This window comes from Manis pentadactyla, chromosome 2 (assembly GCF_030020395.1).
Source record: "Manis pentadactyla isolate mManPen7 chromosome 2, mManPen7.hap1, whole genome shotgun sequence".
Lineage (NCBI taxonomy): Eukaryota > Metazoa > Chordata > Mammalia > Pholidota > Manidae > Manis > Manis pentadactyla.
In genome coordinates, this window is record NC_080020.1 from 72,091,074 (window position 1) to 72,108,882 (window position 17,809).

At 35.8% G+C, this 17,809-nt stretch overlaps 1 protein-coding gene across 17 annotated transcripts in view; it reads left to right on the forward strand.

Annotated features, from left to right (window-relative positions):
• Window positions 1-17,809, forward strand: part of MEF2C (myocyte enhancer factor 2C) — a 160,903-nt gene that overhangs the window by 55,085 nt on the left and 88,009 nt on the right. For 10 of the 17 annotated variants that reach the window (XM_036925664.2, XM_057493603.1, XM_036925666.2 and 7 more), the window contains one exon: window positions 15,816-16,011. In XM_036925664.2, the coding sequence (XP_036781559.1) occupies window positions 15,958-16,011 (54 nt within the window). In that variant the 5' untranslated portion in view covers window positions 15,816-15,957. Of the gene's footprint in view, window positions 1-12,530; window positions 12,682-13,622; window positions 14,004-15,815; window positions 16,012-17,809 lie in introns of those variants that run through there. The other 7 variants (XM_057493579.1, XM_036925654.2, XM_036925656.2 and 4 more) reach the window with 5 other exon arrangements.

The window sequence follows — 17,809 nt, forward strand, 5'->3', positions numbered from 1 at the left end:
AAGGAGAGTGGACATGAAGTATTATGTGAGGGATTAGCTATAAGTAAGAATTTCCTGAGAGTGAGAGTTTAGGTTAGTGAGGAAGATTATGTTGCTTTTTTCCGGAAGGCCTTAAAAATAGGAGAGGTGGTATCTTTGTGAAATAGTCTGGGGATGGTATTATCTGAAGGAGGGAAAAATGATATGACCCGCCTGTATTTATATACAGCTTTTTTACTCTTACCTTGGCTGAATAGAAATATAGATAACAGATTTCAATCAAAAAAATTTTTTTTCTCTTTTCTAACATGGCAAAATTTAGGTAAATTTTTAAAACAGATCTCATAAAGACCCAGTTGAAGGCAAGTGAAATTTCCAAGCCCATCCTGAAATTCTCCACAGTAAGTTAAGAAACATTTATTAAATATTCTTTTTAAGTGATTTTTTTCAAAGGAACTGAATAGAAATTGTGCTGTAGTCATTGTTTTCCAGTTCATAAAATACAAAAGATGAACATTTTTATAGAATTTTGAATTTTAGAATCTTTGGGAATGGGGCCAAATAATGATTAGATAATAATATGTGATGGGTAATGTCCAGTTCTCTAGCATCCAAAAGTAATGTCTCCCCCTACACTTAGCACACTTTTATTACTGGACTCACCCTCAGGCATGTGTGACACTGATATAAAAATTATTCCAGAGGTTTCTTCACTGTGAAAAACTATTTGCCAATGGATCATTTCTTTCTAAGTTAGACATCTCAGAGATTTCCTGTTTACCAAAAGCCCTCTTAGAGTGCATCGGCTGTAGAAGCAGCCATTCTGAGCTTTCACTTTGCACAGTCAATTGCCCAGCACCCTAAATTGAATTCAGGTCTGGATATAATGTGCCATTGTGGATTGTGGAATTTTAGAATGGCTCTGACCCACTGTTCTTTTCAACTGGTAAAACAACATATGTAAATATGTAAGTGAATATATTTGTACCTATATCGTACCACATTCCACCCATAAAAGTTGGAGAAAAGTCTGATACATGCTGAAAACATACAAACTATTACTTCCCTCACACTCTATAGTCTCTGATACAGTAAGGCTGTATGAAACCTTGTGAAAAACTGATGTGAACTTCTGTAATACAAGAAGTGTGTGATTTTTCTTCAACAGTTACAAATATATATTGCCAATCATGTCAACTGTTTTTATATAGTTAATTAGCATATTTTATTAGGTGTGTGTCTTATAAAGACGTAGCCATAAAATCACTTCTTAAATAATGGTATTTAAAAAGCTTGAATTGTACAGTTATACCCAGAGGTCTTAAACACAAAGAATTCTGAAGAAGTAGGTAAAAGCATTAAAAAAACTTCACTCATGTAGAAGAATATTGTAGTAGCCATAATTTGAGGCGATGAAGGAGAAGGAAGAATAAGAGGAGGAGCAGAACGCGAGGAGCAGGGGATGAGCAGGAATGCCAGAGTTGACTAGGTCCAGGTTAGACACCTACTCAAGGTGCGGGGAAAGAGAGCCCAATGACAGCCTCAGGCCTGGAGCCTTGGTCTCTGTACTACTCTGGGTAATTTCATCTTCACCATAAGATGAAGGTGGTTCTCCTGACCCACCCTCAGGAAGACCTGTCCTGATGGATTTTCTCAGGAGCCACGATGAATATGTACTAATTTATATACATGCACTCATCTTTTCTCGTCCACAACCACATTCATTTGTAGAAAGGGGTGAAAAAACAGCTGGTGCAGGAAATTCTGATATTCTGATGACAAATACCTAACTCACATGTCAATGTATTCCCCTACAGTGGAGTAAACTATTTTTTTGCCATCAAGAATAAGAGGGTGTTAGCAGAATTAAAGAACACTGATTTTAAAATCCTCCTTTGGTTCTACCGAATCCCCTGAACATCCCATTTTCTGCAGTATTTTAGCTTTTAAGTACCCTTCTGAACATCACCTTGCAGCATGGAGACATAGCAGGGTATGTGGTTTGAGTACTGAGTCTTGGGTGGGGCTCACAGGAGTTCAGATTGTCACTCTAGCACTAGCTGTGTGGGAAGTCACTTAACCTCTCTGACTTCCAGCCTTCTTTTTTGTGAAATGGAAATTATTATAGTGCATTCCTCATAGGCTTCTAAGGATTCGAGCTAATATATGTAAAGTTTTTAAAGCCATAGTGTTTTATAGTTTATAGCTATTATTTATTAAACATCAAAATATGATTAGTGATCCAAAGTGTCTAATGTAACTTTTGTCTTAACTGTTTGCTTCAGCCTGAAGTGAACCAACTTTTCCATGGAAAAAAAATTTTTTAACTTTATTTCCCTAGGCAGTTAAATATCTTTGTCAACTTACTGTTTCTTTAAGACTATATCCCTTGCAAAAACCTTCTGACCTCCTTTTGCCTTACACCTCTATTGAATTATACCATTTAGGAACTGGAAAGAGGTCTTTAGAGATTGAACCCAGCTCCCTCCTTATTATGTCTTAGGAAAATGAAACACAAAGGAGGTGACCAGCCCAAAGACATGCAGCTCATGGGTAGCAAAACCCAACCAGAAGTTTGATTCCAAATAGAGCTTTCTGTCCACTATATTCCACCACTTCTGGGTGCTTTAAGCTTTGGAAACAAATTACATTAATTGTTAAATATTAAATGGATAGGTTTACTTTAGAAGAATGCAGTTTTCTGCACCTAATATCATGTTTATATTTCTTTGTAAAGCTGAAAGGACAGTCTTCTGTTGTCAGTTATTCAACAGTACTGTTAACGTTTTCCTTGAGACAGGCACTGAGCTACTAAGCATCAGTTTGGGTCATTTCAGCAGTGCGGTGAATTCAGTAGACATAGGGAAGAAGCTTGTTCCTTTCTGTAAAGTCAGCATTTCCTAAGGGATACTCTAGGTAAATTTGGATATACTCCAGATTCCGGCATCCAGCGTAGTGAAGAATGTGAAAAGTCCTGCAGCAAAAAAATCTGTTTCCTCATTTTTTTTATTTCCTGACTTGATTGTGTCTGTGGGGTGGGAGACGAGGGGAGATAGCTTGTTAGCATCCTTAGGAACCAGTGATCTTTGGAATCCACTTTGGGATTTCTACAAAGTCATGAGCTTGTTTCCTCCAACCGGAGCTTTCTTTTAGATCCTAGGTTTTAGAGAATCAGGGTAGGACACTGGCCATTTTAGTAACTTCAGATCAATAGTAGCGTGGTCTTTTATGTAGGGGAAGTACTGCAATACTTTCTTTCCTATATGCCAAGGATGACTTGGGCTATCCTTGAAAATATCCTGGGGCAGAATGTGTGGACATGCAGAGATAAGGAGCCTCCCGCCAGGCCTTCAGCCTGCGAACCCCCCCCAGCTGACCCTGGGCCCAAGGCGCCGGCTCTCGGCAGCGGGCTTAGTCTACCCTGCCTGGATTGCGTGCAGGAAACATTCTGTTCATCTGAGAACACCTCTATTCCTAGCTCTTTGACAGTTTCACTTTCCATATCCCCTCGGCTCTAAACATGTGGAAAAAGAGATAAAGAAAGGTGATGAAATGAAAACATGGAGTGCGGAATGCTACAAATAGAGAAACGCTTGTGTTGGCCTGGCTGCTCCTAGTGCAGCAAGGGCTGAGTTTTGGGCAGGGGAGCAAAGTGCCCTCCAAAGGTCAGCATACGCTGTGGAATACCGGTCAGTGCTGAGAATAAAACCAAACACCAGACTGGCTCTTATTAGAATAAATATCTAGACCATGATTCATTTAGGAAAGGAAGGATGAAAAAACTTTAAAAAGTTTCAGATTTACAATTCTTTTGCAAGGCATTAGATCAAGTATAAATGAAAATAGGTTAGTGTTAATATAGGCTTCATGGTGCATTAAACAACTTAACCCTATTTTAAAACTGATAAATTATGTTCGCCAAACAGGAAACAAGAAGAAAATGATGAAATAAAAAATCAAATTTCTACCATTCCTCCAAAAAATGTCAGGGGAGGGAGAACTGGAAACATATACACATTGTTTCTTAAATAAAGTTTATTGCATAGGAAATTTTGACCTCTCCCCTTACTTAAAATGTTATACTGTTCATTGGACATTCGTATTTTACAACTTTTAAGATTAAAGTGTGTCTATTGCCCTTAACTCCCTATTTATTAAAATGCATAATCCTTAAATTTTGCATTCTTCCTCTTAAAAATCCTTTAATTTTAAAAAATACTAGATGATTCAATTTGTCTATCCATTGTAAGTTGGAAATTAATCTGTTTAGCTTGAGGCTACATAGCTTACTCTCATTAGATGGGATGTCCAAAGACACATGAGTATTTCCCATGCAGGGAGACACTGGGATTTTCAAAAATCGCTGAGATCTTAATCAAAACTGTGCTGATTGCTTGGGAGTTGGGCCCTATGAGAGAGGAAATAGATCAACCCAATGACTCAGTTACATTAGGAACATAAGATAGTTTATTTCTAAAAGATAAAAGAAGTATGATTTTAAAAATATAGTTCTATATCTTACATTTGATTTTTTTAAATCATCAGAAATTGTGCATTGTTTCTATCAGGTTGTTCGTGGTGCTATTCATATTGAGCATTGTGAAATAATTTATATCCCCAAGAACTATTTAAGCCAGTGGGCATTGCTTTAATGAAATACCCACATTTCAAGGGAAGACATAGCTTTGGATTAAATTAATATCAATTTGGAAACCTTTTGTATCATACCATATTCTCATATACCATATTCTCATAATTTTTATAAACTATAACACTGAAGTGAAGGAAACAAATTTACCCAGGGAATTTATGAAGTGGAATTGCGTCCAACTAAAGCTTTACAAATGAATGTGGTTCTGTTTATTGTTTGAGCCTTACAACCTCATATAGAATGTGTTATCATTGCCGTTCTTTAATATGGGTAAACTGAGGCTTAGGAAGCTATGACTTGGCCAAGTTTGTGCCACCAGGGACAGGCACAGTGCTGTAATATTCATCCTCCAAACACTGCCTGGCTCTACCGTTGTTTCAGTCTCTCCGTGGATGTTGTCTTCTCAACCTTCCCTGACAGACTCTCCACCCTGCCTTTTGCTATTCACTCACCCCACTGGCCTGTGTGCTGCTGTACTGTTTTCTTTATAACATTTCTCTATCTAAAATCATCATATTAGTGTGCTTGTTTATTGCCTTTTTCTCCCTGTAAAGTGAACGTTTTGGAAAGACCGGGACCTTCTTTATTTTGTTCACAGTGGTGTCCCTGGTGCCTAGCATCATGCTGACACACTTATGTCCCTGTGACTAATGATCAAACTTGTTCACTGATACATACCTTTTCATTGCATCCTGCTTTGACTCATGGTCTCCAACATTAATGTAGCCAGGATTTAATTGTTCACATGGTCCAAACTAAAGTTTAGTTTAAAATCTATGCTGAGAAAGCACCATGTACGTCTACTTACATGTAGCTCAGCTGCTCCAAAGCTGCAGCAGGTAGCCAGCATGGCCTCCCATGGAGGAGCTGCTCTATGTCCCTGTGCCGTACTCTCACTTCTGACATCTAACTGTCTCCCTTCCTGACCACCAACCCTGACAAAAGTTCTGAAGTATTAAAACCATGTGTTACACAGCCCCAGTGTGTTTTACAGTGAGTGGCAGTCATGTAGAGTCTTCTTGTCCTGGAGGTTTGCACAGATAAAGGGAGGATATAGTTTTGAGAGGAATGCTATAACTACAAAGTGCATCCTGAAGGCCATTTAGCTCACAATGAAGGTCTGTGTTTTAAAATAGCACTATAACAAAGTAACTACAGAGTTTTGGCAAGGGCTTCAACTATTTATAGAACTAAGTAAGGCATAGTAAATAGTGCCACAGTACCCAGTTCTCCCTTGCCATAACCCCAAACTTACGAGAAGAGCTGTAATTATATTTTTCTGCTTAAAAAAAAAATCATAGTAGCCATTATCAGTTTAACCATACGGAAGCTCAGGCTGAGATTTCTTTTTTAAATGCATAGTTTTGATTTTCAACAGCTGCACTGGGTCTTTAATCATATATTATCTTTATGAAGCCTTTTTCTAACATATGTTAATTGGCTGTTTTCTGTGACAAATTATGAGCTCTTACTTTGATGAGGTTCAATTGCAATCATGTTGGAGTCGAGTACGTAGAGTTTCCACCCCTGCTGGCTCCTCAAACCACTGCAAACATCCGCACGTCACTGCAGTGCTGAGTAATGGCAGGATTTGGGCTGGCTGATTTCGCTACAGATTTTTTTTTTCCACAGGATATTTTCAGCTTCTTTGTACTAAATCTGTTGCATGGTTTGCCCTTTTTAGCAGAAGCATGCTCTAAAATTAACATCAAATCTTATTGGAGATTACTATAATACAGTGAGAAAAATATTTCATAATACAACACCCTAGCATCCGTTTTGCTTTACTAAAATTTTAATACACTTATTGTTCACTTTTTAAGTCAGTTAGTGGTGAGATTGGTAAGTAGTGTCTAACTCATAAGCATTTTGTAATAAATATTTGTGATATTGCTCTTTTAAGGAGAACTGTTATTTATTGAGTAGATGATTGAAAATGTATTTAGCTCCCATGAAGAAAATGTCCATACTATTTTTTCTGAGTGCTGAAAAGATATCAGTATGTTCAAGATTTCACTGTATTTTCTTTTTTCATAGCAGCTACACCTATTGGTCAAGTAATGAAAAGACTTACTGTTCCATCAAGGTTAATGTCCTATAAGATACATAGCATCCATTCCAGTTCTCTATCCTAATGTCAGTTTTTAATGTATGATTAGGACAAAGAGATATGTTCTAATTCATCTGCTCTGAGAACTGTGACAGATAGCCTGCATCAGATACCAACAGATGATCAGTGATAACTATAATTAGATAGGTACAAAAATATAGTACATTTATTTATATTCACAGGAAAGTCATCAGGGTAATTGATTAAGGCCTTCAGAAACTGTGTGAAACACCAGTCATATTGGGATTAATTTAACTATGTTTCCACCTTAAAGCTAAGATATTGGACACTGTAAACTGTGGTTCTCTAAAGCCAACCTAGAGGTCAAATTTCCATACAGGTATTAGAGTTTAGAATAAGATGAGCCAGATGTGAGTAGGAGCTACTGTTCCTCATGAGGCTGTTTTTAATCAGCCATGTCCCTGGAGTAGCGCACAATCAGTGAGCTCTAAATCCTGAGGCTACCTGCGTTCATGGGAAGGCCTGGGAACATCATTACAGAACTTATGTGAAAAAATTAGAGCAGAAATTAAGGGTAAGAAAGGTTAACTTCAAAAGTTGTACTTTGGTACTGTTCTTTTAAGGCTCTTTTAAGAGGGTCTTAAAGAGATAATTTCAAGTGTTAAATAAAAGGAATATCTTATTCAACTAAATGCAGATAACTACTCTATTAAAAGATCATTGTAAATAAGCCAAATAAAAAGTTATTACTGATTTATGCTAGCCAGAACTGTTTAAACATGTATATTATTTTGAGAAGGTACATGCGGGTCAATTTCAGCATGAATAACTATAGAGAAAGATAGAGATATTTTTTTCATTAACAGCATTACAGTGGTTTCAGGAGTCCTGTATGATACTTCAGTGTGACTACAAAGTCCATTGATGCACTGTGTCTTGAGCTCCTATACACAAGGAAATTTAGTTCCACTTGATAAGATACATACTTAATTGGCTTTAAGAAAATAAACCAAGGTAAAGAATGATGTGCAAATGAAACAGAGCACTTGGCACTTGACTGTATGGAAGCCCATGAGCCATGTGGCTTAATTGGGGCCAGTTGGGATAATTTAATGATTGCTGTCACAAGATCAGATTTAATTCTCCTTGCAAGAAGACCACAGTGGGATAGAGTCAAACAAACTGTCATCAGAGGTTTCAGAGGAACAAAGCCTTAATTAGGTTGATTAGGATGCTGTAAAAGAGATGAAGAGAAATAGAAAAATTGATGAATCACTGGGTTCCATGTTGAGCCACATAAAACAGCAATATCAAATACCTGTATTTTGAGAGATTTTATTATGGCATCTTGAATATTATATATATATTAACATGGAAGATTTTTATGTTCACTTTCTAAATTTCTACAGTTTAACTGGAGACAAAAATAAATTACATGCAGTGTAAATAGCAGATGATTTATCAAGCATATTCTCCTTCATGTATAAGAAAAATATTACCAGGAGGACAATAGTATTTCTTCCCATTTTGCAGTCATCCTTAAATGTTAAATAAATTGGGAAAGTAAATAACAACAGAGGCTAGTTATTTTCAATCATTTAACATATTATTTGAATATAGAATAAAACAGAAACTCTACTTAGATTGTCCTTTTAATCATTCATATCACAGTCTTAATAAAAGGTGATTATTTACTGGTCGTGATACTCAGGACTACTCAGGTATCTCAAAATGTCCTCACTGATGTAGATGATGTCCATCTACACACAATGAAAAGAAGACTGAAATCTGTAGTTTCCATTTGCTACAGTTTTGCAGGAAAGTATTCACACTGAACATGCTCACACACACACACACACACATGTAGCAGCAAGGCTGAACACTGTGTCCAGTACATATCAGCTTTTGAGAAAAAAAAGTGTAGAATATTGCCATTTCAATAATGAAATATGATATTAAAGATTAAGAAAATAATGAACGTAAGATTTGATTTTTTTTTTCTGACAGGCTCACGAGATGCCTGGGAACTCAGTTTTTTGCCATACTAAGATGAGAATGTGTAATAGCAGCATCTCCTACTTCAAGCCTTGCTCACTTTGAAGGCTGCCCACTCTGTCTCACTGCCCCTGGTGTTGTGTAGTGCTTATAACTTGCCTTGTTCAGTAACAGCAGCAAAAGTCCAGCTGCATGTTCTTATTGAGAGGTTACAGCTGGGGAACAGAACACAATCTGTGATGCAAAATAGCGGCTCCTGCTTTGTGAGGAGACAGAGCAGGATTTACCTGTGTGGTGGTTAAGAACTGCCACGTCACTAAGTGGCCTTTCCAAGAAAATGTGGTGCCTGCACAGTTGGGAAAAATTAATAAAACAAAGACATGATGGAGTCCTGAATTAATTACTTTATATGATGTGGAAAGATTAAAAATTGTGGTGCGGTTGAATAGCAGGTGACTCGACATATTTAGACCATTTGAAGTTTATTTTGGCATGGGGAATAGAGAACACTTTAAGCTGCAGTGTGAAAAAATGTCTAAGACAAAATATACCGTGGATAATCATGACAGGGAAGCTGGGCTTCCCTCATGTCTATTAAATTGTTTATAATGCAGTACAGTTGTTTAAAGGTATGTGTCTACTAAATTCTAGAACTGTGTAAATAAAATGATTTATGTCAGTGATAATGGCAGGTTAGGCCCACTTACTAAATTAATTGCAGGGGTTTTCAAAACGAGTTCCTTTTTAGCCTTATTATATTTCTGACATACATTTCATCTCCTTTTGTCCTTGGGGAAAGATGTTAAAGTAGGACTAGAGGCATTAATGTAGAGTTTTCAGCAGCCATGGTCATTGGGAAAATTGACATATTTCCCTAGTTATTTCTACTTTTGCAGCCTGAAGCTCTTCCATGACTGATACTTATGAGAAACTTCTTAATTTTTCTAACACTGTACATTTTTTCTTCACATAATGATTATTGTTAAGGAATAAATGGAGCATTACCTGTTAGAAGTTGTGCATCATTAGCTTTGCAAAGTGAGGTTTTCATGGCATATGTAAGGACTACAATTCACTTGATAGCTTTACTGTATAATGTGACTTTCAATTTATACCTTAAAACTGAGGCATTAGTACAAGTAGTAGACCATGTTCCCAGTACTACCAAGGAGGCAGTGCTGCACATACAGCACTACATTTAATGATCATAACCATCCTGCCAAAGAGAAAGTATGTTCCCAGCTTTTTGCAGGGCAAGGGAACAGCAGTTCCCAGGAATTTAGTCATTAGTCTATAGTTAGTGACACAGCCTCTAGGTACCAAGCTAGAAATCAGACCCTCGCTTCCCAACTCGAAAATTCATTCAGCTTCCATTTCTCAGTATAAATTATTCTTATTCCATGTAGGAAATGTTATGTGAATGTGATGAAGGATTAAGTGAGGTTATCAGTCTGCTTCTGCATAAAGAAAAAATGACACCTTTCTTAGTGGTCGTCATTAAAAATAGCAACTGAAGAAAATACTCACCTGAGAGATAAAAATATTAATAAATTAATTCATTTATCATCTAAGAATTATTAGCTCCTATTGTATGCCTGGCACTGGGGTAGATACTGAGAATACAAAAGTGAAACAAAACGGACTTAGCCCCCAGTATTGAGGAGGACAGGCAGACATGTAATTGATTGTAACAAGTGCTACGAAGGAGGACATGGTACTGTGAGTCCTTGTGGGGGAATTTGATGTGATCAGGAAAGAATGAGTTGCTTCCTCAGGATGTGAAACGAACTGAGACAGAAAGGCAGGGAAGAAGTGAAGGAGGCACAGAGAGGAAGGAGAAACATTCCAGGCAGAGGGAATTATGTATGCAAAGGCCCTGTGGTAGGAAGTAGCATAGCAGGTGTGAAGAACTGAAAGGCAGTCAAATGACATTATTTATTATATGTTACTGAGACTTGAAGATAACTCAAAATTCATCATACTGACACTAATTTGAAATAAATAAATAAATATAACTTTTGTATTCAGCACTATAGTATTTATCCAATGGGAAAGAATGACTTATTTCATTACAATGAACTCAGCTTGCATTCATAGCTAGGGTAATATAACATTCTATATAATGCATGGTTAAGCTTAGAAAGAAATGGAGTGACTTTCAGGGCCAAGGAAATACTCCCCAACTCATAAGACATCATGTAGTTAAGTAAAGATGAGAATAATTATTATTATATCTTTTAAAGTTCAGTATACCTCTTAAGGGAAAAAAAAGTAAAAGTTCTACTTGTTCTTAACTAAAATATAATCACATGCATCATGTGTGTATTTCAAAGGTATCATAAAGTTAAACATAACTAGATGTGCTATAATGAGCAAAGCTTTCCAGTTAACTATGATACTGAATCATTTAATTGTTTGAATTAATAATACCAGGCTTGCAGCAACTGCACTTACCATCATTTTGTCCTTTACTAAGTATCCACCTTGTATTTGTTTAACAGTATAATTTATTGTGTGATATATACAATGCTTGGTTTTCAACCTTGAGTTTTTACAAAGCATTACATGAAGGTGCTAGCATTAGTGAGAATGTGAATCATTGAAAAAGTTGCTTGCTAATATAAGGAAAAGAATTCTTTCTTTGCAAAATGACATCACATATTTTAATGTTTTATCATTATTCATAGGTTTTTATTTAAGTGACTGCAGTGTGCTTATTGTGGCAAAATACGTGCCTTGCAAAGATAAGTTTAGCAGAAGAGACTTAATTTCTTCCCACATCTTTTAATGTGGCATGGCAGTCTCACTGTAAAATCAAAACACATAACTGAAGGTTATGTTTAATTTCTAAATCAAAGTGTTGTGGGAAGATGATTGAAATCTGAAGATGACTCAGATCCACTTGATATGTGGTTTTCTTCCTACATAAACTTTATGATAGACTGGCATTCCCATGTTAGAAAGAAACTAATAGTGATGAGACTGAGATAATTGTTTCACTCTAAACTGAAAGTATATGTTACTTACTTTGGTTCTAAGTCTGGATTTTTTAAAATAACTTTGAGAGCTTCAATAACATAGGAATCTATTCCCCCAATCCAGTATGTCTCTCGTTTAGCTGTGGGGGCAAAGAAGTAATCAATGTATTTTACCAACAGTGATTATTCTGGACAGTTTTCTTGATTATGTTTTTTACCAAAAATACAATTTGTCCATTTGGCTCTTTGCCTGCATGGAATTCTTCATTTGCCTCGAAGGGTAAATCAAGATTATATGGCTGCATTAACTGTGTCAGATGATTTTTGTGAGGCATGGTAAATGGTAATTGTGATGTCTCTTCTACTTAACCAAAGCCAACTTGTTTGTTTTCTTATTTTTATTTCTTTAAACAGTCATACAAAATCCTAAGCTAGAGCTGAATGGATTTTTCTCAGGTCTTTTAAAAATAGAAATTTTAAATGTCCCCATGTCTGGATTTCTCTCATTGTCCCTTATCTGAACCTCTCAAAGGCCTCTCTCTGTGTGGGGTACAGCCCAGCACACTCAGACAGTTCTGCTCAGAGAAGGAAGTGAAGAGTTTTGGTTCCCATTTTACACTTCTGGAACAGTTTAGGGAAGGAAGCACCTTTACACCTTTTATTGTTCGTGGTTGCTGACATCATATCCTTCCCTGACCAGTCTGTGCGTGTTTCCTGCCATTCTGTCAAGATTCTTCTGTGTTACTGGGAGGAATTTGTAAGAGGGAGGGAGGGAGGAGGGGAGCAAGAGTGAGGGAGGATAAGGGGGAAGCGGAGGAGGGGGAGGTGTGTGTCGCTCAAGGGAACTTGTTCCTAAATGAGAGAGCCGGGGTGGGACAACGATCTGTAGCATCTGTCCACAAGACACTCTTCTTAACTTGGGTCTCAAACCACTTTGCCTTCATCTGTCCTGCTTATGCCAGACTCAGAGTGAACAGAAGCCTGCCATAATGAAGTTCCCCTTTTTAGTAAGCAGCCTGATTTTATTCTTCTTATATTTAGGTTGGCAAAATGAAAAACCATGCAGAAAACTGTAACTCTATAGAGTGTAACTATGGTAGAGCATTTCTTTTTCTACTTTTTCCTTTTAATTACTGATTGCTTCTATGTAACTCTGTCATTTTCCAAGAATGTTTCTTTCATGTGGAAAGAAGTAGCCGCAAAGCTGCTGGAATTATTTTAAGCTTATGGTTGATTGTACATAATGAAAGTTCTCAGCATAACTTGAAATTCTACTACGTGTAGTTTAGCTGGTATATTCTTTTGTTCATATACATACAAAACAATTTTACAAGTTACCTAAGTTATATAACCTCTTTGACAGCCTTGCTAGGCTTCCTACAAATTAATACTTGTAACTGACCTTACAATGTAAGTTTTGCATAAAAATCAGGTTAAAGAAATACCTATGCTAAGCAAACAACCACTGAGCTATACATTGACCTTCCTAACTCTAAGTTTTTATTGATAGCCTTGAAATGTGACCCATAATCAAATATTCTAAACCACATGTTTCATGACACACTTTATTTCATGAAAATTATCATCGGCATGTATTAATCTGCATATGAATTTAGTTATATCAAATTTTGCATCCTAGATATGTTCAAAAGGTAACACTTAGAGAAGTACCCATTTTTATGGAAAATGAGAAAATATTTTCTATTAAACTTTAACCTTGTTTCTTTCTACATTACCTTGCATATTTCATAAAGGAAAATATATTCAATGGCATTTTATTAACTATTTGATATATACATATATATACACATATATATTTTGTCTATACATATAAATTCTTTCTGGTAAAGTATTTCCTATCATGTTCTAAGAATTTTTTTTAAATCCTTGCTCTGCTCTTTTTAGAAAGTGTCCCTCATTTCAAAGTTGTGAAATACGGGGTGGTGACATGAAGGAACTCTTCTAAGCATGGTGCATCAGGAACTCTGCCTTTCTGAGGAGACTTTCCTCCAGGGGTGTTTCTCTACTTGCTTTATTTGTATTTTGAAACCAGGATCTGTAGAACTTCTCATCTTCCCCGCCTTGTCACCACACTCTAATCTGTTCACCCTGACCTTCCACCTTAAAGTGAATAAGCGCTTAGGCAGTCATAGTCCTGTAAGCCGATAGTGCCACAGCCTCTGCTAAATGAAGAGAAAGGAAACTGTCCCATATGTGTTTGCTGTGGATTCATGGGTTGGCTTTTCTAGGATAGAGGAAGCCTGTCTGTCTCTTTGGGGTCTTGTGCATGCATGGGAAATACCATTCTAACGTGCTGCTTGCTACTAAGGTAAGACTAGGAAACACAGGAAAATTGTCCAGTTGACTGATATTTAGAATGTTTCTAAAAATAGATAGATGGACAATGTTTGGCAACAATGATTATATGATGCAATTGTGCTTTGTGAATTTTTCAAATTTTAATGTGATTTTAATGCATCTTATAACTCATTTTTTATGTGTATTTGTCAAATGTGTGTTACTTATATAACTTTTTAAGACTTTTGAACTGCTTCCAACATTTAAAATGACTATTGGAGTAATAGTTTTTGATGAGCACTGTGTGATCATGATGATACTCAACGTATATAGTATTCTCAGAGGCAGAACTGAGCTGCAGTTCAATAGAAAGGCATTGGGCAAAGAGAATGGATGGTCTTAGTTTTTAAGCAGCACTTAATCCACCAGAACTAATTATATTGTAATAGCTTCTGCAATCAATCACAAAACAACTTAAATTTTTAAAAAATTTACTTATGCCGATAAAGTATTTAGAAATTTAAGAAATCAAAAGATGATCAGACCAAGTGTATAACTGATTTCCTGTTCCAATAACTTTGAATTGGAGACAAATAATCTATTAAATATCAGGACATTAGCACAGGATTCCATAAAACATGGAAATTTATCAGGTCGGTTGTTAAGCACCAACTAAAATAAACGGAAATTCTGAGCAATGTGTAAAGTAGTTGCATTCTTTGACATAACAGGGGAAAGAATAATTGAAACTGTTGCTTGCAAATGAAGAAGCCATTGTGGAATACTTTCTTGTTAACTTCCACATTTTATAGCAATTCACTTTCCTTACATTCAGATATTTCCAGATGTAATTTAAAACAAAATGAAATACATACTTTTAATCCTCTGCATTCTCTGGGCTTATTTTACATTGATGATGATCATCTCTTTGGTTTATCTTACATTATTGATGATCATTTCCTTAATTCCAATTCATGACCTAAAGCTATCCCATACATGATAGCAAACTTCTGTGTTTTATATCTTGCTCCCCAAAGAGATGGAACATGTCTTTGTAAAATATTTTAGAGGATCAATGACTTATTATAAAAAGTATAGCTATAAATGAAAAAATACTCTCATTTTTGCACCATGTCTTTGTTTCCTATGAATGATCACCCTTTTCGATTCTAATATTCAAGATACAGCTTAAGGGCTTTCAAAAGGAAAAGGAGATCTCACTGCTGATAGGTGCTTGATATGTAAGATTAAATATCCCATATTATTTTTACTGTGTCCTCATACCAGTGACTTTTTAAAAATAACATTAAAGGATTTAGATTTAAATTAGTTGACATTTACATATATCAAATAGCACTTTCATAATAGTCCATCCTATTTGCATAACGAGGGACGTTATCACCTCTGCTATCAGAACACAAGATTGTTTTCCCTTCAGAAATGAATTAGCTGCCCTACTTAGCATACACAGGTACATAAGGGTTCATTAACTCTCTGATTTAGGTAATTTTTCATAAAAGAAGGGTGAAAATAGTCACCTAATTTCATTAAAAAGTATTAAGAAACTCTTTGCAAAAGATACATTTCAAGTGTTTGGTTTTAAAACAATAGTTTTCATCATTTAAATGACTTGTTAAATTACTTACAATGTTATTTTAATTATAAAAACAAACCATTCCTACTTGATATGCTCCTGCATGTGACATACCACATACATTAAAAAAATACTTATTCATTTGATTGGCTTACTTCTACATAGCTTTTTTTTTTTTAATTAAAATACGATAGATCTTATGAAACTGGCTTGCTGTTAAAGTGGTATTTAATTTTTCTTTTCCTCCAGCAGGAACGAATGCAGGAATTCAGGAACTGAGAAGGGCAAGTGCTGAAGAAGGAGATTAGTTTGGAGGAAACAGGAAAGAGAAAGAAAAGGAAGGAAAAAATACATAATTTCAGGAACGAGAGAGAGAAGAAAAACGGGGACTATGGGGAGAAAAAAGATTCAGATTACGAGGATTATGGATGAACGTAACAGACAGGTGAGTGCAATAAAGCTCTTTTTTTTAATCAGTATTTATATGGACTATTTATTGCATTTTCCCCAGATAGTTAAGGGTACTGAACACATTTTAAATTTATAAACATCCATTAAGAGAAGTTTTAGTGAATTAAATGTAGCCAGTTTAAGTGCTAATAGTCTTATATGTAAAGGGAAAAGCAATCACCTTTTCTATTAGACAAATAGTTTACACTTTTGTGATTATTCACTTTTTTACTTCACATGAATTTTAAGTGGAAGCTCTCCTTGTGTAACATAAATAGCTAATAATTAAGAGTTAATAAGCGTAATGTTGCTACATTGCACACATCGTCAAAGATGCTCTTATATACGGGGCCTTTTGTGGTCATCCATTTAAAGGTTTATAATTTGAGCTAAATATCCTGTACAAAAATGGCTTTCATTCTGCTCACAATAAAACACTTTGAAATAAATCCAAAATATTTAACATTGTGTTGACAGCAACAATGACACCCACACAAAATATCAGTAACTTAAAGTATATAGGCAAGAACTGTTAGTTCATTCATACCATCTTCTTTAAACCCTGTAAACACAGAGGCAGATGATGTTATAATTTTTCATTTTAATACAAATTTAAGACTTCTGTATATATATCATGAATATCAGTGATTTGACTCTACTTTTCATCACAGTTTGGGAGAGTGGATTTAATTGGGTGAGTTAAGGATAGCTGGGTGATTTGTATGCATTTCTAGTGTTAAATATCAAAAAACAGTTCCTGGGAGAAATTACAGTAGTGCAGATCCCAACCCTTGTAGATGGCAAATGGAACCTGCAAAATAGGCATTCCTTGACCATGGGAGAAACTAATGTTTTGCCTGTTGTCCATTTATGCTGGGGAAAGCTAAGAGGAAGACTCCCCACCAGACTGTAATTTCCCCCAAATAAAGACATTCTATCTCTCCTATTACCCCTATCTTCTTGGATATGCAAGTAACACTAGAACGGATTCATGGTTTAAATAATTTCTTTAATTTTTCTCCCAGTTTTACTGAGAAGTAATTGACATATATCACTATATGTTTAAAGCACACAGTGTGATGGTTTGATTTACATATATTGCAAAATGATTACCACAATATGTTTAGCTAACATCCATCTTCCCATACAGATAAAAGGAAAGAAAGAATAAAGGAAAGTTTTCTCCTTGTAATGAGAACTCTTGGGATTTACTCTCTTATTTATTTAATAACATTTTATCTCTCCTATTTATCATAAGACAGCTGGGTGGGCTCCAGTCCTCATTTGTACATTGCACCCCTGGTACTTACTTATCTTATAACCATAAGTTTGTGTCTTTTGACTAGTTCCTCCAGTTCCCCTTCCCACCGCCACACCCTGTACCTCTGTTAACACAAGGCTGCTCTCCTTTTCTATGAGTTTTTTTTTTTATTCCACTTGAAAGTGAGATCATCACACAGTATTTGTCTTTCTCTGCCTAATTTATTTCACTTAGTATAATGCCTTCAAGGTTCATCCATGTTGTCACAAGGTAGGATTTCCTTGATTTTTAAGGCCAAAAAATAGTCCATTGTGTGTTTGTGTGTGTGTGTGTGTATAAACTATACCCCGTAAGTTTTTTTCCATGTATCCACCAATGGACATTTACATGTGTAAATTATAATGAATAGAGCTTGTTATTTATGCCATTAAAACCAGTTTGCCATTAAGAGGTAATGAAACTTTTTATATTTTCAAGTTTATACTCCCTTCAACCATTATATTTAAGGTACATGTGACTTGAACTCTTTTTG